This window comes from Equus quagga, unplaced genomic scaffold, assembly GCF_021613505.1.
Source record: "Equus quagga isolate Etosha38 unplaced genomic scaffold, UCLA_HA_Equagga_1.0 153_RagTag, whole genome shotgun sequence".
Lineage (NCBI taxonomy): Eukaryota > Metazoa > Chordata > Mammalia > Perissodactyla > Equidae > Equus > Equus quagga.
Genome location: NW_025796915.1, coordinates 4,744,191 through 4,770,141, shown reverse-complemented (window position 1 = coordinate 4,770,141; position 25,951 = coordinate 4,744,191). Strand labels below are relative to the sequence as shown.

The 25,951-nt window shown below is 35.8% G+C and overlaps 1 protein-coding gene across 6 annotated transcripts in view; it reads right to left on the bottom strand.

Moving 5' to 3' along the window:
• The window catches only part of LOC124233049 (unconventional myosin-IXa), a 289,642-nt gene that overhangs the window by 7,768 nt on the left and 255,923 nt on the right, over positions 1 to 25,951 (bottom strand). For 5 of the 6 annotated variants that reach the window (XM_046650076.1, XM_046650077.1, XM_046650080.1 and 2 more), the window contains 4 exons: positions 25,080 to 25,185; positions 24,175 to 24,306; positions 23,311 to 23,434; positions 103 to 305 (listed from right to left, as the gene is read on the bottom strand). In XM_046650076.1, coding sequence (XP_046506032.1) covers positions 103 to 305; positions 23,311 to 23,434; positions 24,175 to 24,306; positions 25,080 to 25,185 — 565 coding nt within the window. Of the gene's footprint in view, positions 1 to 102; positions 306 to 23,310; positions 23,435 to 24,174; positions 24,307 to 25,079; positions 25,186 to 25,951 lie in introns of those variants that run through there. The other variant, XR_006886963.1, reaches the window with a different exon arrangement.

The window sequence follows — 25,951 nt, the reverse complement described above, 5'->3', positions numbered from 1 at the left end:
TATAGGAGATATTTAATAAATAAGGAAAAATAAAGAAAGGCTAGAAGGGAGGAAGTGAAAGCAGATAATAACCAACTGCTCCCTTTCCTCCCGGAAACTCACTTCTCTTTCTGTAGGTTCTCAATCTGCTCAGTCAGTACTCTCTCTTCCTGCTGCATAGCCGCTTGCTGCTGCTCTGTGATGTCAGTCTCCAAGACTGCCTCACTAGTCAAGGTCTCTTCTGGGACATCAGACATGGAGGGCAATCGGACTACAACAGGAGAGGATGGACTTGGATAGTTTCCTCGATGAAGACGCCCCTTTCCCTGCAAAGAAAAATACACATTAGACAGTAAATTGAGTGACTGTATTGGTTTTACATGGCCCATTTAGAATAACAAGTGTACTTCCATCACAACAGGTGAATGGTAGGAATAAATGGAAACATTCTGTGAGGCCTAAGATATTTATTGACATACCATCCATCAAACACATTTAGGTTGAGTATATCTTGTAAGAGCACTGGAAAATGGATACTTTGGTGGGTAGGAGCGTAAGAACACATTTTGTACTGAGATGAGATTCTTCTTTTAATCAAAGCTGCATCCATGCCAAACTAAATATCTGTACATGGCTATTTTAATTTAAATTAATTGAAATTAAACAGAAGTAAAAATTTAGTTCTGCATTCACACTAGCTATACTTCTGGTGCTCAATAACCACAGGTGGTTAGCGGCTACCATATTGAACAGTACAGATATAGAACATTTCCATCACTGCAGAAAGTTCTGATGGACAACACTGCTCTATAACTTTAACCTTGGAATGCACAATCTCTCTAGGAAAACTATAGAAACATGTCCTGAAACTCAGTTTTACTAAAAATAAAAATGTCATTTATATACTGCATGGTGCTAGTGAGAGAGATTCTCTGAGAATAACTCAAGAAGCTTCCTTCTTGAGATCAGATGGGGAGAAAAATCTCATTGCTTTTAAATTGGTTACCTTATATATGACTCTAGCTTGTGATAATGGCAGACTAGGGATTTCAGATAAAACTTCCTGCTGAGAACAACTGGACCAAACATAAATCACCCAACATATTCTTGAAGGCACTGGAGAGCTAACAAGGTAGACTAAGGAGAGGCTAGCCTAGCATTTAGGGCTAATCTAAATTTAAGAAGAGGTGGCTGAGAGTCTGAGCAAAGCTTTTGACAGACTATAGCAGGGGCCAGCAAACTATGGCCAGTGAGCCAAATCTGGCTTTGTGCCTGATTTTGTAAATAAAGTTTTACTGAAATAACATTCATGCTCATTAATTCACACATTGTTTATGGCTCTTCTGGAGAACAATGGCACCATTAATTGTTGCAATAGAGACTGTATGGTCCACAAAGCTTAAAAGATTTACTCTCTGGTCCATTACAGAACAAGTTTGCCAATCCCTGGGGCAGAGAATAAAAGTTGGAGCCCAGACCCACACAAGGGTGTGGGCTACTGCCTGGCAAAATCTCCATGCCTGATGTTGGGGTCCCCAAGGTTTGCATCTTAGATATAACGGTAAACTGAAATTATAATAGTCCTTGTAGACACTGCAGCCTATCTTCAAGTCATTTGAATGGCCCAGAAAATTATAATCCCTAAAAGTGGATTAAAGTAATCCCAGATTGCTAGTGTCCTAGGACCTGGCAGAAAAAAATGAAAACAGTCTTTGGAGGAAAGTAATATCATCTCAGGCCTCAAATTATTTTTACAAATAATTTTTCAAATACTATGTATGACACACAATCAAAGCTAACCAGGCACAAAAGGAGACCAAACAATGTAAATGAAAATCAGTAAAAACAACAGAAAACAGAAACCCTCAATGCCTCCAGATATTGTGGCTATCAGACTTAAATTAATCATGCTGAAGGAGACAGAAAGACATAGTTGAATTAGTGGACCAAAGTTACATCAGAAGAAAATATAAAAAATCAAGAAGAAAAAACAAAACAAAATAAAAACTTTTTTGGAAAAAATTCAGAAAAGAACGTGAAAGACAAAGACATAACAAAAAGATCTACCATGTGTAAAAGAATACCAGGAGAGGAGAGAGACCCTGTAGAAGATATATTGAAGAGATAATGGTAGAGTATTTTTCAAAACCAATTAAAGATATTAACCTAATGACTAAAGAAAGCCTTCAACCTCTAAGAAAAACAAATAAAAAGAAGTTCATACCTAGACACACTGCTAAAAATTAAAGGCAAGAGAAAATCTTAAAAGCAGTCAGAAAAAAAATGTATCTGCAACAAAGAAGCAACTACTAGATTCAAAGTTTACTTTTCAACAGAAACAATGAAAGGCAGAAAACAACAGATGGTATTTTCAAAGTGATGAAAGGAAAAAGTAACTGCCAACCTAGAATTCTATACATAGCAAAAACTACCTTCAAGAATGAAGTTGAAATAAACACATTTTCAGACAGACCAAGACAGAGAAATCTGTCACCAGTAGACCTACTCTAAAGAAATACTAAAGGGCAGATAGAAAATGACCCAAGAAGAAAAGTTAGGGAGGAAGAAGTGAATGCCAATGAAAATGGTAAATACGTGATTAAGTCTAAATGAATATTGACTGCGTAAAACATAAGAACAACATGTTGGATTGAAAATATACAGGTGGTTAAAAACACAACAACAATAGCAACTATATCATATAACAACTAAAGCATATTAAAGTCCTTGCATTATCTGGTGAAAAGATAAAAGTACTAATTAACAGACTTTGATAGGTCTTAGATTTACGTTGCAATCTGTAAGTTAACTGCTAAAAGAAAAAGAGTGTAAAACTTGTAAACTAACAAAAGAAAAAATGGAATAATAAAAAGTAGTCAAAAGAAAAAGGCAAAAAGAACAAAAAAAAGGGCAAGAAACAAAAGAAAAGGAACATATTTCAGGTAGGAAAAATAAAAAGCACATAATAAAACAGATTTAAATTAAAAAAACAGAACTACACAGCGATTACATTAAATGTAAATAGATTAAGACATACCATGTCTAACCAAAAGAAAACTGGTATAGCTATATTAATTCTAGACAAAGTAAACTTTAAGGTAAAAAGTGTGACCTTTGATAAACAGAGATATTAGACAATGATAAAAGTTCAAATTATGAAGAAGATATAACATTTCCAAATTTGTAAGTATCTAAGAAATGGTTTCCGAAGACTTAAAGTAAAATATTGACAGAAATACTCAAAGAAATACACAAAGCTATAATCAGCAAACAAGTGTGTACACACAAATTAGTAAAGCTATCAAACTGAACTTAATAAACAAGTGATATAATAGACATATATAGATTTCAGTATTTAACAACTACAGAACACTCGTTCTTGTAAAGCACATACAGCAAGACAATAAATTTTAAAGGGCTGAAATAATTTATCTGACTGGTAAAGTAATTTAAAGTAAGTTTTCTGATAGGGCGATAACAAAGAGAAAACTAAAAATCCCTGTATATTCAGCAATTAAGAAATAGATTCTAAAACACCCATGGCCAAAAGAAAAATCACAACAGAAATTAGAAAATACTTTGAATTAAACAACAATATCAAAATCTGTGGGATACAGTTTAACTCTGCCTACCTTAAAGTAATAGCCTTATATGTACATATTAGGGGAAAAAACAGGTTAAAAATTAAAGAGTTATCTCTATTTCAACTATTTCAGGAAGGTAAAGAACAACAAAACAAACCCAAGGAGAGAAAAAGAAATAAAGACAAGAGAAATAAACTTTAAAAAAAGAGGACCGAGGCTGGCCTGGTGGTGTAGTGGTTGGGTTCGTGCGCTCCACTTCAGCAGCTCAGCATTTGTGGGTGCGGATCCCAGGCAGGGACCTGGCAACACTCATTGGGCCACGCTATGGTGGCATCCCACATAAAATAGAGGAAGATTAGCACAGATGTTAGCTCAGCAACAGTCTTCCTCAAGCATAAAGAGGAAGAGTGGCAACAGATGTTAGCTCAGGGCCATTCTCCCTCACACACACACACAAAAAAGAGGACCAAAGACAAAATGTAGCTCTTTGAAAAGACTAATAAAAGATTTAAAACCCTGGCAAATTGATGAAGATAAAAAGAGAATTCACAAATAACCAAAGGCAGGAATGAAAAACAGAACATCACCACAAATCTTATAAACATGAAAAGGAGAAGAGGCCACTATGAACAACTTTATGTCAATAAATCTGAATTTTTATGCAAAGTGGAGAAATTTCTACAAAAATCCAAGTAATTAATAGTGTCAAAGAAGAAACAAAAAATGTGAATAATCTCATAAATTGACTCTATAAATGAAACCTTTTGAGAGAGAAAACCCTAGGCCTAGATGACTTCATTAGCAAACAAGCAGAAGAAATAACACACAAATTCTTCCACAGAATTTTGAAAAAGGCCTATTCCCCAACTCATTTTCAGAGGCTAGCATAACCTTGGTATCAAAACATAACAAGGATATTAAAAGGACTATTATCGGACAATTTTACTCATAACATAGGTACAAAAATTCTAAACAATATATTATAAACTGAATCACGAAATATATAAGAAGGATATTACCTCATGACTAAGTTGGATTGATTGCAGTAGTATAATGATGGTTTAACTTTCTAAATTCCCTTGGTGTAATATGTCATATCAATAAAATTAAAAAGTCTCATGAATACCTCAATACATGCAGGAAAGGCATTTCATAAAATTCAGTATTAAATCACAATAACAATTCTTAGAAAACCAGAAATAGAAGGGAACAAACTTAATCTCATAAAGCATCTACAAAAATTTCACAACAAACATCATACTTAGTGATAAAAGTTGAAAGCTTCCCCTTGGAGGTTGGGAACATGCCAAGAATGATCCCTATCCCCCTTTCCTTTCAACACTATACTGAAGGCTCTACCAACATAAGAAAAAGAAATAAAAGGCATAAGGACTATAAAAGAACAAATTAAACTATTGTTATTCATGAACAATATGACTATAGAAGTAGGAAATCCAAAAGAATCCACAGAAAAATTATTAGAGTGAGTTCAGCAAGGTTGCTAGACATAAGGTGAAAAATACCAAAATCAACTGTACTTTTACTTAACAAGCAACAAATAGAATACAAAAATCTTTAAATAACATTCATAATTGTATTAAAAATATTCAAATTCTAGTAATAATCTAAACCAAAGATGTGCAAGATCGCTACACACAAAACTTATAAAACACTTTTGAGAGGAATTAATGATCTAAGTGAACAGAGAGATACATATCATGTTTACAGATGGGAACAATTAAAATTGTAAAAATGTCAATTCTCCCTAAAGTGCATTACCTATAAATTCAAAGCAGTCTCAATAAAAATCACAAGAGAATTTTTGTGAGGCTGATTCTATAATTTCTACGGCAGTGTAAAGAGCCAAGAAGAATCAAAATACTGTCGAAGAAGAAGATAGGATGACTTTTCTAGCAGATATTTTCGGAAAGCTATAGTAATTAAAATAGTGGTGTTGGTACAAAGATAGTCAAAGTAGAGGGCCTAGAAACAGATCCATGCATACTCCTGATTTATAACAAAAGGGGAACTTCAGGGCAGTATGGAAAGGATGCTTTTTAATAAATGGTGCTGGGAAAACTGAATGATCCATGTGTAAATATAAAAACCACTCCCTACATTATACCACATACAAAAATTGTCTCTAGGTTAATATAAAGGCAAAACAATAAAACTTTTATAAGATAATAAAGCTTATCTTCATAACCTCAGGTGGTAAAAAAGTTCTTCAACATGACCCAAAAAGTGCTAGCTTAAAGGAAAAGACTGATAAATTAGACTACATTAAAATTAAGAACCTCTGTTTATCAAAAGACAGCTTTAGGGGTGGAAGAAGACATTTTCAACAGAAGTAACCAATAAACGGCTTGCATCCAGAATTCATAAAGAAATACTACAGATCAGAAAAAGACAGACAACTCCATTAGAAAAATGGGCAAGAGCTTTGAAAGGGTTCTTCACAAAAGAGGATATCCAAATGACCAAGACACTATGAAAAGGTGCTTAAATACATTACTGTCACAGCACAAAAATACAAATTAAAACCACAATGACACTCTCATTAGAACAGCTAAAATTAAGGAGTCTGGCAATTTAATTGCTGGGGAGGAGGTGCAGCAATTGGGAACTCATTCACTGCTGGAATAGTACAACAATTTTGTGGAAAAATTTGGCATTATGTACTAAAGTTGAAGATACATGTATGCTGTGACCCAGTAATTTCAGTCCTATATGCCACTAATAAAAATAAATGCATGTGTCCACCAAAAATACTGTATCAGTATGTTCACAGCAGCATTATTCATAGTTTTCCAAACACAAGCCAAATGTCATCAATACTAGAATGGATAAACTGTGGGAGACACATACACTGGAATACAATACAGTAACAAAAATGAGCTACAACTAAACACAACAATATGGGTAAGTCTTACATAAGGTTGAGTGAAATAAGTCAGATATAAAATAATACATGTTATATGATTCCATTTACATAGGGTTTAATAACAGGCAAAACAAAACTATAGTGCTCAGGGATACATACTTTAGTGGGAAAACAACAAAGAAAACAGGGTAAGTGATTAACATAAAACTCAGGTTACTGCTTACCTTTGTGGGGAGAGAAAGGATTGTGATGGGAAAGAGAAAGAGGAGTGTTTCTGGAGTGCTGGCAATGTTCTCTTTCTTGACCTGAGGGTGGTATGAGGATGTTTACTTTATAATTCATTAAGATGTATATGTATGTTTCTGTGCTCTTCCATATGTGTTGTATTTCACAATAAAAAAGATATTTTAAGAGCTCCTTTTCAAAGTTAGCTATTTATGCAATAGACTAATATTTTCTGAATAGCATGGGACAATAAACTGACAGATTTCTGAGTTGATCTTGGGAAAAAAGAAGGAAGATATGCTGTCTCAGAAATAGAAACTGCTGATCTAGCCCAGGTGGTGAGGGGAAAGTAGAGGACAGTTCTAAGGGCATTCAGGCTCTTTTAAACTCGTGCTTTCTAAAACACGCAACAGTATGAAAATCAGGAGGATTACAAGATTGCTATTCACCTTTAGTTCTGAGATCAAAAAGTAAAAAATATATTAAGAAAAATATTCTAAGAAAAAGGCCCTCAAAACAGAAGATCAGTCAGCAAATTTAACAAAGCATGACTCAGAGAAGATGGCGCTGTGGAATGGAGGCAGAGAACAGGGTTTGGAGTTACTATCAACATAGTGTTAAAGTCCATATTGACCAGTGAGAATTACACTATAAATTCCAGGACATCTTCCCATTCCATTTAATTTTGATTATTTCAATGAAGCCAAATAAATACGTAGAAAAATGTGATATAAAAGCCTCAGGGAGCTGGAAAAATCGAGCTTATCCCTAGTATAGACTCCGTAGTATTCAGTAAGAGTTGTCTTTGTTTAGCGTTCATACTAAACTGCCTGAGTACTGTATCACGGGTTAGCTAAGAATCACTTAAAATAGCTGAAGAAAATCAAATAAGCTCTACAGGTCTGTCTCTTTGAAGACAGCATCAAACCAAGATGAAGGAAAAGCTGAAACCTCTACAGCCCAGAGTTCTCTTACAAGGTCAAAGAAAGAAATTCTTAAAGTTGATTACATAGAGGTTTTAGAAGCATGGGAAAATGCTATTGTCTTTCTCCTATTTTATTATAGGGGCTTCTTCTTATTAATTAGGGAAAATTAGACTTTGTGACAAGAGTTATAAATATTTTCTTATGGTGTATCATCTTTGTTTTGCCTTGCTTATGGTCATTCTTATCATGTAGCAATACTTGATACCAGTGCTGATGAACCTATCCACTTTTCTTTTAATGGCTTTATATAATAGAAAAGCCTACTCTACTCCAAGAGAAGTATATGGCAGTATACTTTTCTATCATAATAGGAATTTTGTTGGTTTTGATTGATCACACACTTTATGAACAATTTGTACCCAATTCTTAATTTAAGTATTGTAAAACCTGTAAAGCCATATTGTCATCCTTTCTGAATAGTTATTCCAGTGACTTTCCAGCTTAATCTTTAGAGACAAATTATTCCTAAAATCAGGATATCAACTGCAATTATCTTCAAGTGTTTTAAGTGTTAGGTCTAAAATCCTACTAATCCATGATTTGATATCACGCACAATATTCAAATTTCCAATCCCTCACAGGATATTAACAAAGTTACTAGGAAAAGCTGGACTACTGCTACTAAAGACGTCACAGATAAAACACCATTCTGACACAGAGCCAAGACCAGGGAGCAATTTAACACATTATCAAGCTTACAGAGAGTTAACAATTTTCAGTATGTACAGAAAAATAAACTAGCACTTGATTTCACCCTTTCAAAATGGGAAGAAATAGGATTCCTTTCTTCCTAAAAAACATGTTCTTAACTGAACTCATAGAAACAGAGAGTAGACTGGTGGTTGCCAGGGGCTGGGGAAAATGGGTGATAGTGTTCAAACGGTAAAAATTTCCAGTTATAAGGTAAATAAAGTCTAGGGATATAATGTATAGCATGCAAAAGTAGATAACAATATTGTATTGTATACTTGAAAGTTGCTAAGAGAGTAGATCTTAAATGTTCTCACCACCAAAAAAAGAAGATACCTATGTGAGGTGACGGATGTGTTAACTAACCTTTTTGTGGTAATCATTTCACCACTTGATGATATATACATATATCAAATCATCACACTGTACACCTTAAACTTACACAATTTAATATCTAAATAAAACAGAGGAAAAAGAAAAAAAGTTTTTAGAGCTCTAAAAAGGTCACATTTACAACACAGTGACTAAAAAAAGTTCTTCTAGATTATTCAAGGATTGTAATACAGGGACCACTGACTTGATAAATGATATTAATTTAATCACACAGCTTTCGTTTCTCTGTTTTTGAAGTGTTTTTAGTTTCTTGGTTAGCCACTTTAGTCTGTTTTCCTTTTGCTCCCTTTCCCTTGCTTTTTCCCCCTAAAGATTTATCCTTTTCTGTCACCTTTTATGGCTTGGTTTTAACTTTTGTAGGAAAAGGTCTAGCTGACAGCTTTGTTGATTTCTTCTTGGGTTCTTCCATAGCTGCCCTCTCAGCTGAACTGAACCTCTTGGGCACTGTGGCAGTGTGAAGGTGAAGAGGTGGGATGCTGGAGCGCCTACAGGATGCAGGGCAGTGAGCGGCTCTGCAAAGCTAGTGTCTGAGCCATACTTGGGTACTTTAATTTTGTATTTTTCACAGCCTTTGATTCATTGGATCAATGTTTTAATTTTTCTTGTCTTTTCCCTACATGGCTATTCGTTTTTCCTTCACCATTTACTGCATAATATACCTTTGAAATGCTACTCACTTTGTTCTATAAGCCTTTTTCTTTTTTTAAGGATTTTCCTAGTTTTTCTTCTTCTTTATTTTCTTCTTATTAATTTTAGTATCAACTTATCAAGGTCTCCCCCCAAATATTATTTTGCTTTTTTTAATTGAGATTGTATTTTTAGGTAAAGGCTTACAAAACTGTTTCCAAAACTCTTTTCCAATTCCAAGTCTATGAGAATTTGTCTTTTGCCAATGTTCTAGCTCAAGACCCCTGAAAACCTGATAAAGGCAGCACATAAATGATGTTACTAGACAACATTGTCTCTGGCAAAAATTACCCAGATTGGTAAAAACTGCATCTGGAGAAAAAGGAATGATAAATTATAAATATCTGGTAGGAAGCCATATATTTGGACTTCCCTGAGTGTGGAGGAGTCTGTTCCAATTAGACATATGCCTTGCAGGCTCCCCAGAAACTACGTCTGGGGAATTTTATGAACAATACTGACTCCTGTGGAGGCATGAAACTTCTAAGGCAGAAGGGATCTGTACTCACTGGTTGTGGATCTCTTTTTCCTTGCAATTGAGCTGTGACTTGGGAGGCTAAAGATAACTAACTCCCTGATGGCTATGTGGCAGCATGGGCTGCTACAAGGAGTCTGGCAGAAGAGTAAGAACTTATCCTACTTGCTGGCATGTTGTGCTTCCTGTCCCATATCTTTCTAAGTGATTCTGATGCCAAGTGTAGCCCATGGTAGTCTTATAAGTCTGAAAGTTTAGTTGAGTCTAATAACATATCCTCTCTCCATCCTGTTGGCAGTAGAACAATAAAAGAATAGAGGAATTTGGGAAGAACTTACACCTTTATAAAATTTAGTCTTCCTTTCCAAATGTATTTGTTCAAGTCTTCTTTTGTAATTCTTGGAGTTTTAAGGCTTTCTTTGTACAAATCTTCCACATTTCTTTAAGTTTACTGCTTGGTATTTTGTGTTGCTGTTTTCATTGTGTGCTAACGCAAATGGGCATTTTTCTTCCATTATATCATCCAATTGGTTGTATATATATATCAAAGTTATTAACTATTAATTACACCCAGACAGCCTACTGAATTCTTTTATAATCTGTAATTGTTTAATTGATTTTCTTGAGTTTTGCATATATACAACCATAATGGAAATAGTGATAATTTTACCTCTTCTTTTCCATTTTATACCTCTGATTCCTTTTTATTATCTAATTGCATCAGCTAGTACCTCCAGATCAATGTCAAATAATAATGGGGATAAAGGACATCCTTACCTTTTCATGATTTTAATCAGAACACTTCCAATGTTTCCCCATTAGCAAGATGCTGGCTTTTGAGTTGAGACAGATATACTTTATCATGCTAAGGAATTATAGATATATTCCTATTTTAATAAGAATTCTTAAAAATAATACTTATGTAATTATATCAAATGCCTTTTAAATATCAATGAGGATGTGATTTTTTCCCCCAAAGATCAATTAACATGGTGAATTATCTTAACAGATCTCTAATATGGAATCATGCTTTCATTCCTAGGTTAAATCTCACTTGGTCAAGGTTTATGTTTATGGCCTATGCTTGCTAATATTTTAACTTTGGATTTTTGGATTAATATTCATAGATGAGGCAGTTCTGAATTTATATATCAAGTGTTTTATTGACATATGTGTATGTGTGTGTGTGTATATCTCCCTCTCTCAATGTATCAAGTGCTGTTCTTATGGCTTTAGAAATATTAACTCATATAATCCTGTGAGTTGGGTACTATTAACTGCAATTTATAGATGAGAAAACAGAGACATGGAGATTAAATGACTTGCTCACGTCACAATAGCTAGTAAACGGGTGCTTGGATTTGAACGCAAAAGTCTAGTCCAGAGGCCATCCTGTACTCTGCTGCCTTTAATACTTTTGTGTGCATTTTTTATCAGTTTTTCTTTTTTGTGGGGGTGAGTATCAGTGTTATACTCTTTTCATAAAAAATAGACCTTTTCCCTCTCCACTCTGGAACAGCTTAAATTGTATTGCAACTGGCTTTAAAGGTTGGTAAAATTCCTCTGTGAAACTGTAAATGTCTGGTGTTTTTATAGGAGGAAACTCTCAGACAACTTTATCTCTGGTAATTGGTCTGTTGATAGTCTTTTTTTTAGAGGTAGTTTTGGTAAAGTATATTTTCCTAGAAAACTTTCCATTTTGAGACTTATTTCAGAGTTGAATGAAGATGCAGTAGCTATCCTTCAAGATGACTCCTGATCATTCTAATCTCTTGGTATTCACGTCCTTGTGGAGTCCCTTCCACACCGAATAGGGCTGATCTGTGTGATTACTGTAGAGATGACAGAGTATAACTTTTGAGGCTAGGGTATAAAAGACATTGTGAGCTTCCACTTAGCTCTCCCTTGGATCATTTGCTCTGGAAAAAGTCATTCGGACACTCAAGTAGCCCTATGGAGAGGTTTACATGGTGAAGAACTGAGGCCTGCCAACAGTGAGCACCAATAAGCTAGCAATTTGAATAAGATATCTTGAAAGCAAATCCTATAGCCCCAGTCAAGCCTTCAAATAACTGCAGCCCTGGCTGACATTTTGACTACAAGCTCATGAGAGACCCTGCCAGAACCACCCAGATAAGCTGCTCCTGAATTCCTGACCCACAAAAATATATGTATGAGATAATAAATGTTTATTGTTGTTTTAAGTTATTAAGTTTTAGAGTAATTTGTTACACAGCAATAGATAACTAACACAACAGTAGTTTTTTACATGACTCTTAATTTTCACTGTTATCCACGATAATTCCTTCCTTATTTCTTATTTGTGACTTTGCACCTACTCCACTTTAATTAGATTAGCTAATGATTTGTTTTTCAAAGAATCAATTTTTAATTTATTAGTTTCACCATTTTTTTCTAATTTATTTCCTTCTTTTACTTTCATTATTACCTTTCTTCTGCTCTCCTTAAGTTTATTTTGTTGTTCTATTTCTAACTTCTGGATTTAGATGTTTATTTTCATTTTTCTTGTTTTTAAGTTTTTAAGGCAATAAAATTTTCTCTGAACACTGCTTTAGCTTTACATCCCATAGACTCAGATATATAGCGTTTTTATTCTAATTTTAAAATTACTCAATGATTTCAGTTTAGTTTTCTTCTTTGCCTTTGAGGTTTTTCTTGTGGCTTGATTTTTCCCCCAGACTTCTTATTATTTAATTAATTTTTATTATGATATATTTTATAACTAAAGATAATATAAAACTTACAATTACAGTTTCAAAAATAATAAAACAAACACCTGTACAGCCACTGCCCAGATTAAGAACTACAACATCACCAATGTCACTGAAGTGTTGCAGCCTAATTTTGAAAATATTCAATGGGCAGCCAAAAAAAGTATACATTTTCTCTTTGTGGGTACAGAATTACATGTATACACACATTAGATCAATCATTAATTGTGTTATTTAAGTATATTCACTTTAAACAATCTTTTTCTGGTATCAATTATTCCCTAAAAATGAAGACATTCTGTGGTTAAAAATAAAATTCACATTCCACCCCAATAGACAGATTGCCCTGAAATCTTAGGATGCTCTTTAGCTACACTTACTGTGAACTTTGAAGGAGATGTAGGAGGAAATTTTAATACTATGGCTGAAAAATAATAACTAACATTAGCTCCCATTCCCTATCATAAATATAAAAGTAAGATATAAAGCACCAAACTTACATTAAGTGCTAAATTATCCATGAGACTTTGTAAGTCCTGGTTCACCCTCATGGCCCCATAGTGCTAATGTCTCAGTATGCTTCAAAACAAAGCCTATTTTGGTTTTAACTTGTAAGGCCTCTCTTCTGCACAATTACATATCCAAGTTTCTAGCAGTTCTTAATTACACAGCTTTTTCCAGAATTAAACCTTATACACAGTCTTTGTATCAACATGCCTTTCTCCAACTGGTTAGTTCTGACTCACCCCTTAAGATCTAGCTCACATGTCACTTCCTCTACAGCCCTTCCCAGTACTCTCAGGCAGAATTAAGTACTTCTTCCTTAGTACTCTCACCACACAGTGCACAGTACTGTCTGATCCCTCCCTCCCTCCTTTTAGAACATTTTTTCCAATACCCACAAATTCAGTCATTTAGTCATGTAGACTTGCTATCCTTTGTCTGAGGAAGGCTATAAATGATTCTATGTCTACTTCTTCTAAGAATGATATTCTGAAAGAGAGATCCTTTACTATCTGCTTTGGGTCAGAATTCTGTGAGATCAGTCTATAACGGGCTTCCCTAGTATTCTGTGAGACTTGTCTGTAATAGGCTTCCCTACTGTAACAAAATATTGGGAACCAAATGCTTTAATGGGGAAGATCCAAGTGAAGATACCCTCTTTGAGGTCATCCTCAGTTGGGCCCAACACTTCCATTTTCTCCTAAGGCTTAAAGAGATAACAATATGAGTAGAATTACACCAAAAGTGTTAAAATGAATAAGGCTTATGAGGAGAGTTTTGATTTCTCTTGAAAATGCTATGAGGCTCATGACAGAGAAAGGTTACAGGAAGAAATGGCAAGGCATGATCAACGGTGCACAAAGAAGCTTAATACTATACAGAGTAAGCCCAAACAACTGAAGATAGATGAAGTTAGAGAGATACTTGTGGTGGTGATAAAGGAATGGATTGCACTACCCTTAAAAAATCTGATGACTAAGTAAGGAAAGACATCACCAGAGAGTCATGATACTTTATGAAGATCCAAGGAAAGTATAGGTAACAGGGGTTTCTCCATGAATTGAATATATAAGAAGGACTGTATATAATTAGCTATAGCACAAATCTCAGAATCTTAATGAAAAAATTTTACTCCAAAATAGCACATTGGGCCAAGACGGGAGATCACTATTGAGTGTCTTTTGTTAAGTCAAAAAAATAGGAAGCAAGGAATTGAACTATCAGACCACTTCCTAAGGAGTCTGCTTTCCTGGTAAGGAGAGGTCCTTATATCGAAGGTTTTCTAGGAGACTGTTTTGCATAATGTTATAATTAGGTAAGCCGGCTCGTTCAAAAATCCCAGTGCTTGTTGTTATGGTTCACCAGATAATGAGGATTAGTAAGCACTTTAAACACAGCCAGTTAAGTGTTTGTGTGCATTTACGTCTTGCACATGAAAAGAAATTATCCTCACCAAATATTTCTGTGCAATGCAGTGAGCCAGCATACTTGGGTAAATGGCAGACATTTTCTTTAAAAATGTATGAAGGGAGCCCACTACTTCAAGTGCAACATATGACAATATTTGTTGTCAATGATAAAACTTCAAGCTTAAAAACAAATATCAGAATTTTGGAATACTTGAACTGCCCGGTGAGTTTGACAGCTGCCCAATACTTAAAGATTTTCTGAAGAGACTGGTGGCGATATTAATGAATGTGATTTTTGGTATTATATACTGAAACAACATTTAAAATACCTGCATAACTCAGTGAACCAATATTTTCCAAATGACCCACTTATGACATTATGAAGCCCTATACGAGTAAAAGATCTTTCCAAAGTGCAAAATAACCAAGAGATTTTAATGTCACAGAATACGAAATGTTAATTGATATGGCTTCACATTCCATACTGCAACTAAACTGTAAGAAACTAAAAATTATTCATTTTGGCTGTAGGACCAAAGAGTATTCAAAATTATCTGAGCAATCAAGATCAGAAGTATATCGACCATAGTAGATGAGAAATCTTCCCTCACTCCAGATACCACAGCTCCCTAAGCCCGTTTCAACAGAAATGAGTTTGAATCTCTTAATGGCATTTTTATAAGAGCTACGAGCTATCCCTTTTAGAAAGCAGAACTGAGGCAGGCTCCTTTTCATCTACAAGGCCAACATTCTATGAAGGAGAAGGAAACTCAGCTTTGGATCATGAGCAGATGCTGAGTAGACACGTCAAATGAAGGAAGGATTAAGTTATTTTAGGGGAGGTCTGAGGGAAAACATCTGCTTTCTTTGTAAAGAAACATGTTCCTGAGCTATCTTCCTGGTCTTGTGAGAAATACCAAAGACTACGATAAACTAAAATACTGGTTCTAACTCTTTAATCTTCTGTAATAGAAACATCTATACCCTGCCATAGCCTCAGGGTAGGTAAAGCCTATTCCCCACTCCTTGATTTACTCTGGCCAGCTGGATACGAGCAGACATTATGGGAGCAGAAACATGCACAGCTGATCTTACCAATTCACGTGATGCAGACATTGTCACGAGAAAAACATATCCCAGATAGTTTACTGGTTCAAGAATAATAAGAGATGTGTCGAACAGAGCAACCTGCAGCCTACCGTAAATCAGCTGAACCCAGCCACCTCACAGATGTGTAAGTGATAAATACATGCTTGTTGTATTAAGTCAATGAGTTTTGGCGTGTTTTGTTATGTAGGATCATGAAAACAGCTAATGACCTTAGGCTATCCCATGTATACCTAATAGTCGAAGATACACTTGAGTAAACCTATTGCTTTTCCCTAAGAAGGTTTGGAAGTCTTTGGTAATAAACATTTGGTAATATTATCCCCTGGCTTAAAAACCTTTGATGGCCTCTGAAGGCCTAAAAGGATCAAATCGAAACTACTGATTCTGGAATTTAAGAACCCAAAACCTTACTTACTCATTATATCTTATCACTCTTCCCTTCCTTCATTCTTACCAAGAAATCTTGCATTCTAGCCACTGACGTTTGTTCAACTTTCTCAGGTGGTACTAGTCATCCAGCTCTCTATCTTCCTATAGCTTTTTGCACGGACAAAATGAGATTTAGTAAACTGAACTGCAATTATTTACATCTTTGTTTAATAGACTTAATTTATTTAAGGCAGAGATCTTGTCATTTCTATACCTCCAGCACCTAGCATGGTGTTTGAAACATGGCAGAACTATTACATTTTTGTTGAAAAAAATAAATGAGAATAAATGAAACTGAATGAATAAGTGGGGTTAGGGGGACAAGTCTCATCTGCAGAAGAGAATGGGAACGAAAAAAAGATGTGTCTAAGGTGTAGTCTACAAAGAGAAGTACCTCTAAAGAAACATATTGAAAGCAGTCTCATTTTTACTTAGTAAAATTGTAAAAGTTTAAAAATATTAAATGAATTTATGATTCTGAATTGAACTAATATTTTATCTCTACAAAAACCTTCCAAAAATAATAAAAGAAACATAAAACTATGAATACTATAGTATTGTCATAACTTCATTAAATACACGTAAGGAAAAAGTTCAAGACAACTATAAATATTCTAAAATATTAATAGACAATCATGATTTTCTTCACGCTTTTTACACTTTACCCTACTGTTCAAAATTTTCCACAATTAACATAAAACAATTATGTGAATGTGTCTTTAATGTAGAAAAAGATCTTAGATTTATCAAATGGCTAATTTTAAAAGACAGTATATAAGTTAAAGAAATAATTCCAATGATTTGAAAATAAATATAAAATAGTTTATCTTTCAATTTCAAGTTCTGTGAGAAATTAGAAAAGTTTCTCTAAAAAGTATTAAGTACATTATGCAAAAAGGGCTAGCATGAAGCTTCAAATCTGAATTTTTTTAAAAAAGGAGATACAAGAGTAAACTGAGACTATTTAACAATTTTTAGAATATAAATGGTACACCTGTAGGTAAACTCCTTCTAGCAGCAAAAATTACATAGGAAGCCAACATCATTCATTCCTCTCTAGCATTCTGCACCTTTTATTCTCTAAACATACAAACAGCCTGGATCACTCTACCATTTGTAAACTCTTCACCTTTTCTTCTCTCACTTATAATCCAATCGTCTCCAAACCACAGTCATCTTTATATTTTCTTACTTCCTAACTTCTGCCTTTCACTCCCCAAACCTAATTTTTCAGGTCTCCTGAAAAGAGTCAAGTTCTCTTGCCAGATAATACTGTAGTTATTACACTCCTATGGAATTCTATCTATAAGAATTCCCTACATAATTTTTCGTCCTGTTTGTCCCCATCTGAGAGAATAAGAAGATTCCAAGGCTTTGAAAGAGATGCTTCTTTCACAAATACACAAAAAAGAACACAAATACTGTTCTCCTTTTGTCTACTCTTCCAAAAAGGTCCTGTGCCTAATCCTCCTCACCACTGGCCCTGCATACAGATCTTCAAGTAATGCCTCCTGCATACCATAATGATCTCTGGAAGAGGGGTAGGGAGAAATAGAAAGTGTGGGGGTCTTCTGGTAGTGGTGGCATCAAAGATAACACTACGAGTTCTCATCACACAAAAAAAATTGTAACTACGTGTAGTGATGGATGTTAACTAAACTTATTGTGGTAACCATTTTGCAATATATGCATATATCAAATCATTATGTTGTACGTCTACAACTAACACAATGCTGTATGTCAATTATATCTTAAAAGAAAGATAACACTACAAAAATACGTGCTAGTCAGTACCAGAAACAGTAAGAATGGTTCTATATTCTGAGAGAATCTTCATTCTTTGAATCTGATTCTTATTACCTCAAGTCACCTGAATGTGAATAGTAGATTTAGATACCATGCACAAAGGTAAGGAAATGACAGTACCCTTTGCTAGAGTCAGATAAGTCCACACTTGAAATATCTCTTTCCTTTGGAGCTCTTTAGAGCTGTCACTTTTCAAATGATTCTTGGCTTTCCAACTATTAATTCTTAACTTTTGGAGAGGCATTTCTTGCTTCTTTTGGTGTAGTCAATTGCAAAGCTTAACCCCACAGATCTACTTATCCACATTAATTTAGAATTGCACGTATGCCAATTTCTAACAGAGACATGCAAGGAAGTTCTTTAATAAGCCTAGAAGATACAAAATTCCCAAGTACTGCCAACCCCTATAAGCATAGCAGAAAAACCATGAAAAGACTTAGAGTAATTTTAAAATTCCAACTAAGTAAATAAAGTAGCAACTGATATTTGAATAGTATTAAAAATTAAAATGTTGTTTTAAAAATGCCTTGCTTAGAACCCTGTTCAACTTAATACATTATGAAGAAAAGCACTCCATGGTCAAAGTTTTGAAAGTGCTACACATTATATCCCAAACTTTGTTTGGCTGTGGAAACCTTCGTGTGTAATATCTTTCAAAGAGGATTATTTGTGAGCGTTTTATAGATTAGTAAAACATATTTCAAATTATATTCTTCATATTATATTAGCTAATTAGTGCTAAATCCCTATTTATGTTTGGAATTACAGCATAAATAAATAACAAAAACCATTTGTTATAGAAAAGGCATAACTGGATGGACTGTAAGCGTAACATGTTCTGAAATCCTAGTCTGGAAGTAGCCTAGTCAAAGATTATGCTCCCTAAATCTAATTACCACTTTTCACATGGTAGTAGAAACAGAGATTTTCAAAGTCATTTCAAAATAAAATGACCAGGATTCAACTTATTTTAGCGATGACAAACATGATTATTTACAAGTCAAGAGCCTCCTAATTGATACATGGCTGCCAGTCTTACCCATCTCTAATCCATTCTTCAGAATGCTACCAGTTATCTTCTAAAAGACACTGTTGGTGACATTCCCCTATTTAAAAACCTTTCCATAGCTCCCTAATGCTTCAAAGCAGGAAATTCAAAATTCCTAATCTTGCACATCTGGTTCCAATCTACCTTTCCAAATTCTTCTGCCATTTCCACACTGCCTGCCCTAGCTTTAGCTACTCAAAGCAGCTATTATTCCTGGATTGCTGTTTCATGCCTCCTTGCCTCTGGAATTGTCTTTCCCCTCCCTATGTGTTAAATTACTACTCATCTTTCAACATCCAACTCAAATGACTTTTCACATTGGCAACAGTACAATATACTTTTCATAAATGTAGTTCATCCTTCTTTTCAAAAAAGTCACTATTATACTTAATTATGAAAGAGAAATTTTTTCATTTATGAATACATGAACACTATTGACTTTGATTAGTCTATTTGTAGTGGATATCCTAAAAACTCACTGCTATCTTACCTAGATTCAATTCTTAGATTTACTTCCATAAATGCTTACTGAATACTGAATAGGTCCTAGATATAGTCTTGTTCTTAAGACTCGGTGTACAGCTAAATGTATATGCAAGAGGATGTTAAGTGGGATTTTTCTTCCTGTGCCAAAGTTGTGGCTAAGACCCAAAGCTGAGAATAATTAAGTACTCCTTCCTTTAGCTTCAAAGAGCCAACAGAACTTCGTACCAGCCTCTTCTCTCAGGGCTTACCAAGAGGCACCAGTTTATTGAACCAGTCTTATCATCAATATTGTAACACCTTCCTTCAATGTAAATCTAAAAAGGCAGAAAAGAAAAAGGGGGCTACTGGACTTTGAAGGGAATGTAGAATTTATGAAAAGAGGATATTCCCTTCCCTGACTGGGGAAAATAGTAGTGTCACATCTGAATCTAGAGGATAAGAATCAAAGTTAGAGGCCATCTAAAAGAAATGCAGACTGGTACTGCATTCCCTGTTTGATTATTTGTGTAGGCAAAAGGCCTATTGATTTGCCTCTCTATTATATGCACAGGGAAAGGGAAATGGGGAGAGAGTGTGGTGGGGAAGTGTCAGGTAGAAAAGTAGGCTAAGACTATTGCTACCTTGAGTTCTTGGTTCCCAAGAGGTATGAAACATGTAACCTTTTCCCCTAACGCGCCTGCAGGCCCTAGAATTGGCCATGGGCGGTAGATCTGATTGGGTAAAGTCTTCAGGCAAAAAAAGATATACATATCAGGGTCACACGGTGTGAATGCCATCAATCAGGTTTGGCCAGAAGATATAACCAAATCTTGCAAGGGACTGCCAATGCCTATGGAACTAGGATAGGATTGGAAATGGGATAGGATTGACCTCACTGTTGGCAGGATAAACTGGAACTACCACTCATCTTTATTTAGCCTATTGATAATGAGCTTGAATAATAACACTGAACAATCAAGAAAAAGGACTGGCCCTCAACACTGGGATATTATGTAGAATTCTGCCACTCCTATCACTCCTCCCAGGTTCAACACCAGAAAAAGAAAAAGCACAAGAAAGAGGGAGAGCAGAAGTGTGTGACAAAAAGAACCTACTCACTCACCCCCAAAGTTCTCAGCCTCAGATTAAAGTCTAGTCTACCCTGGGAGAAAGCGACAAGAGTACTGCCTCAAGCCTGTGACTGAAGTTATAATGTGAAAAGAACTAAGTCTTAAACACTGGAATGAGACTAGAGTATTTGAAAATTACGGCATAGTGACAAGATGCTGTTAAGGTAGCTGACAGCCAGTAGGCAAGGGGACTTTGACATGGTAGAGTTGGGAGGCAGTTATCAGATAAAAAAGCAAAACTGATTTGTATTTATAACCCAACAAACTGGCATCCTCAATGAACTGGCTACACATAGATGGATAGTCTCTGAAATTAGTTTCCATATATATTGGCGTTAGCTTTCCACCTCTCTATTCCTTTTTTGTATAATCAATGAAATCCTGGGATGAGTTCTATTATACTATGATTTTAAGTTTAGAACCAGTCTGTCAATTTGCTCACTACTATTTGCTACTCTACCTGAAAAATGTTAAGCAGATAAGAGCCACACTTTCACATCTGGGAAGACACTATCAAAGTCACAGATATGAATGGACAAACAAGCATTACTAATAATGGAGGATGCTGAAAGCAGAAATAAATATTTTAAGTAATAAAGTGGAGGAAATTGATGAGAACAAAGCTCATAGAGCAGAAATTAATTTGATACCTCAATGCTTTCAACGTTCACTTTTTAATGATCCAACCAAAGAAGAAATCACAAAGAGGCTTATCTGACAAAGAGGAAAAACCAGTATATTGTAAATGGACATCATTCAACTGCATGATACAGAGGAAGGAAAACAAAGCTTCTAAAAAAAGAGAGTAAGAGAAACGCAAGTGAAGGCCAGTCAGGAAGCGGAACCTGAATTGGGGCTGCACATGAAGCGTGGACAGGCATGGATGACAGACAGAGCAGAACAACTCCTGGATGGATGAGAGACAATAACAAAAAGTGGCTGTGACACACTGCAATATTAATACATACCGAGACTGAATTGCGGGTAATGCTCATAAATCTAACTGCAATTAGTACAGGTTTCTGGATTAGGAAGGACATGAAAAGGAAAGCAGAAGGTTAGAATTTACATGTCATTGCCACATTAAAAGAGAAGGGTTAGTCTGTTAATGGACTGAATGTATCCACCTTCTGCAGCATCAGCAAAAAAAAGCACAGCTTGTCTAGCTGCTTTGAAAAGTAGCTTTATATAAGTAAAAGGTCTCTTCCCTTCCTCCCTGGATGGGCACTGCTAAATTGGGGCCTCTCAGAACTGAGAATTCACACTACAGAAAGAGACTCACGTTTAAAGATTTTATTTTTCCTTTATCTCCCTGAAGCCCCCCAGTACATAGTTGTATATTTTGAGTTGTGGGTCCTTCTAGTTGTGGCATGTGGGATGGAGCCCCAGCATGGCCCGATGAGGGTGCCACGTCTGCACCCAGGATCTGAACTGGTGAAACTCTGGGCTGCCAAAGCGGAGCGCGCGAACTTAACCACTTGGCTAAGGGGCTGGCCTCCGAGATTCACTTTTAAATGTGGTTTCTATTTCCATTTTCTGGGGAAAAGATTTAGACGGTATCCTATGATGAGATTTATTTAATCTTTACTGCCTGGAAAAAGTCTATGTTTATATTTGTTTTTAGAGAAGACCCTTCACTAACTTAATCAACGAACATTTGTTGAGCACTTGGCATGTGCCAGGCTGTTTAAACAGTGAAGGAAGACAGTTACTTTAATGATAATCTAAGTATAAACTATGAAGATACGGAAGAAGTATTGCTGGGCCCCTGGAATAGCATGGGCATGATGACAGGGAAGCTTGCTTCTTTTTTCAGATTTTCTGGGGATCTGAGTGGGCGTTCATCACTATAATTTTGTTTTACAATTGAGGGTAAGAGTAGCAAATGGGCAATAATTAAACTTTAATGTAGCAGTTTTCCAGCTACCCAGACCCTCTTGATTATTGGTCAGTGGGAACTGGAGTTATCTATTTACAGCTCACTGGTTACAAAGGAAGATATTAAACAGAAAAGGGGGCAAATGGAGGAGATAAATTATTTTTTGCAAGGCTTTTCTCAAAACCTAACAATAAACACTGAAAGAAATCTTTATTTGATAATAGTAGACTCATAGATGGAATCCCATTTCCTTATGAATCACATTCTTGCAAATGATTAAGTTCTCTATATCCCAGGAGTATTGGCAGGACCAAAAGTGACATGGTTATGCATGGGAACAGATGGCAGAAGGAAGTAGCGAAAAAAGTAAGAACAGGTTAAGTTTTCAGAGAAAGGACAGAAAAAGAAAACAGGGCAGATTATTAAACCACCACCACTTTATCCAAACATTTTCTTTTCTTCTTCTCCCCAAAGCCCCCAGTACAGAGTTGTATATTCTAGTTGTGAGCGCCTCTGGTTGTGCTGTGTAGGATGCCACCTCAGCATGGCCTGATGAGCGGTGCCATGTAGTACCTAGGATCCGAACTGGTGAAACCCTGGGCCTCCGAAGTGGAGCGCACAAACTTAACCACTCGGCCATGGGGCTGGCCCCAATCTGAACACTTGATTTAAAAAATTCTGCACATTTAACTGCGTATATTCCATACATATAATTAAAGACAGCTAAAAGATCAAACATGAGGCATCCATAGTACTCTGAGATGAGGTGATTTTTTTTTCACTTGTTCCATGTGAAAAACATTCAAAGAATAACTTCTCTCTACACCATAAATGCACACTTAAAATCCCATGAGGGCTCCCATTTTCCCCTATGATTATATGTCTTGCATCTTACCATTGATCTACGAATCAGTGATAGCCTGGTCTTTGCCTTATTCTCAGCAAATTCCAGGCTACTGATGTCTTTGAGACGAGCCTTATATTTATTCATTTGTTCCACAACAATTAGCTCCACACAGCTGAAACAGAAGGAAAGAGAAAACCCTTAGGAGCTGAAGTAAATCAAAGAAAGTGTAGTACCCCCAGAATGTTTTTTAGCTAAGTGTGGTAGACGGTTGGAGGATAAAAGAAAAATCAACATCCCTTATTTTACGAGCTCAGAGATAGGGTTTAGAAAGGCGATTTACAACATTGGCTGCACTTTAGTATTCATCTGAGAAGTGGTTATAAGTCCCAGTGCCCAGGCCACACCCCAGACCAAATAAATCAGACTCTCTGGGGATAGGACACAAACACTAGTTTTTTTTCAAGCTCTTTTTGCAGTCAAGGTTAAGAACCACCACTCTAGAAGGAAAGCAGAGGCCCATGAAAAAAGGCCAAGGTGAAATACAAGAATATTGAAGTATTAAGACCAAAGGGATTCAGAACCATAATACCATAGTTAGACTAGATTACAGGAAGATACAAAGTGTATGTAATTTGGTAAAATGGAATTTTAAAATGTGTTTAGAAACTATAAGCATTCTTAAAGAAAAGTCAAATTTAAAAAATAAGACCCTTCAAAACAAATGATGCTCAGGTGAATAGAATCTAAAAAAATTTTTCATCTTCAGCATAAGACAATCCAATGGTGTCTAGCTGCCTTCTTAAAAACATCTGAACTTATGAAACCATTCACTAAATTTTATATCTGGATAAAGTGACTACAGCAACTCAGAAGTCCCCAGGGTTTTGCAGAGGTGATAGTGACTGGCCTTACGTGGTAGTCTTACTGATGTCCTGCACACTTTGTAGCGGGTCAATGGTGTCAGGGCAGCGGAGAATGCAGGGCGCAAACACAATGGCTAAAGCATTAGCAGACATTCGATTACTATCTTCCTGTAGAGCAATCCTAAGGTACAAAAAAAACCAAGTGAAACCACAATAAAAGCAAAAATAGTAGGGAGGTAGGCAGAAAAGATGAGAGAAAAAAGATGTATGACATCAACTGCATAGTAGTGGAAGGAGAGTCACATCAGTCGAAGGGAAACACTGTAGACTTTTCCCAAAGCTGTTCTTTTGCCTCTGGAAAATGCACTTTCACTCTGGTCCTTCCTTGAAGCAATGTAGACCAGCAGATAGCTTACCAAGGGAAATTTGTGACCCTCTGCCCAAGGTCACCATCACTAGATGAACACATCTGAAGAATGGAGAAGAGACTTTAAGGCATTTTCAGATGGTCATATAAGGTATTTATCCAAAAAGAAAGATGGAATCTTTCCCAACTACTGCTTATATTTACACTCAGGTGAAGAGAGACTATTCCTGAAGTCTCTTTGGTCAGTCCATTCCTGAGCACCATCTGAACCCACTTACTATGAATTAGGTTATGTCAACAGATATACATCCTTTCTAGTTTAGGGGTTAGATAACATGCAAGACTATAGAGTGCCACCACGAGGCTGAAGCTGATACATGGCTCAAATAGAATAGAGAAGCACCTGCCATGTAGTCTAAATCAGCTGAGGCTTTCTGCTCCAAGAAACTGTAACCATCTGTTTAAGGCTTGACTTTATAAACAAGAGAAAAAAATATATCTGTCAGTTTTCCAAATGGAGGAGCCCTTCATTTATTTAAAATAATCCAAGAGAAACTCTTAAACATTCCCTTGCTTCTTGAAGTTACCTGACTAAATGAAAGATGAGGCGTTCCAGTGTATTGAGATGAGTTCGGGAGAGCTGGTCAATCACAGAGTATACACCACGGATTGTCTCTTTCCTCTCCTGAAGGCCTAAAAACAGTAAGAGCAGCAAATAAGACTGAATACCCCCTCTCATATGCTACATCTTCCTCCTGGACAGACACCAGGTAGCGGGGAGACTGGCTCTAGAGTCTTACAGTTTTAGGAGAGGCAGATGTACCTGTATGGCAGAAGAGCAACTCACCATTACCACTAACCTCCCTTTGCTTGAGTTCTATATTCACTAAACAGTCTCCTGAGTTTTAACCTATATTGCAGTAATCCTTGATTACAGCAAGGGGAAAGAGATGTCGTAGTTTTTCAGGCATTTTGTGGCAGACTGATTCTCCATTAAAATTAATCAATTGCCATAGATTTTATAAATCAGTCTTATGGGAATTTGAAGAGTCATGCCTCAGGGCCTAAACACTTCAAGGGAGGCGTTCATCAATACCTTACACATCAGGAGCACTGAAAAACTAAATTCACAACCTGTTAGGCCTGGCATAAAATAGCTAGCTTTACATAGAGGTCTTGCCTAGATTCACAATTTAAATGAACATAAGCCAACCCTCAAATCTCTTCATCTTTTAATTTGTTTATAACCTTAGTCTTTTAATCCCTTTGTGAGAAGCAACTAAGTGACTTACAAATCTTTCAGGACACTGACATTTTAATGAGTCTCTAAACAAAGTCAACATTTGAATAGGTGAGTATACACTGGCAGTTTTGTGTTGACTGTCAGAAGCTTACTTTTGGTTTTGGATCTATAAAGACTAAACCACAAGAGGATGGCCAAATAATCTATAATGAAGAT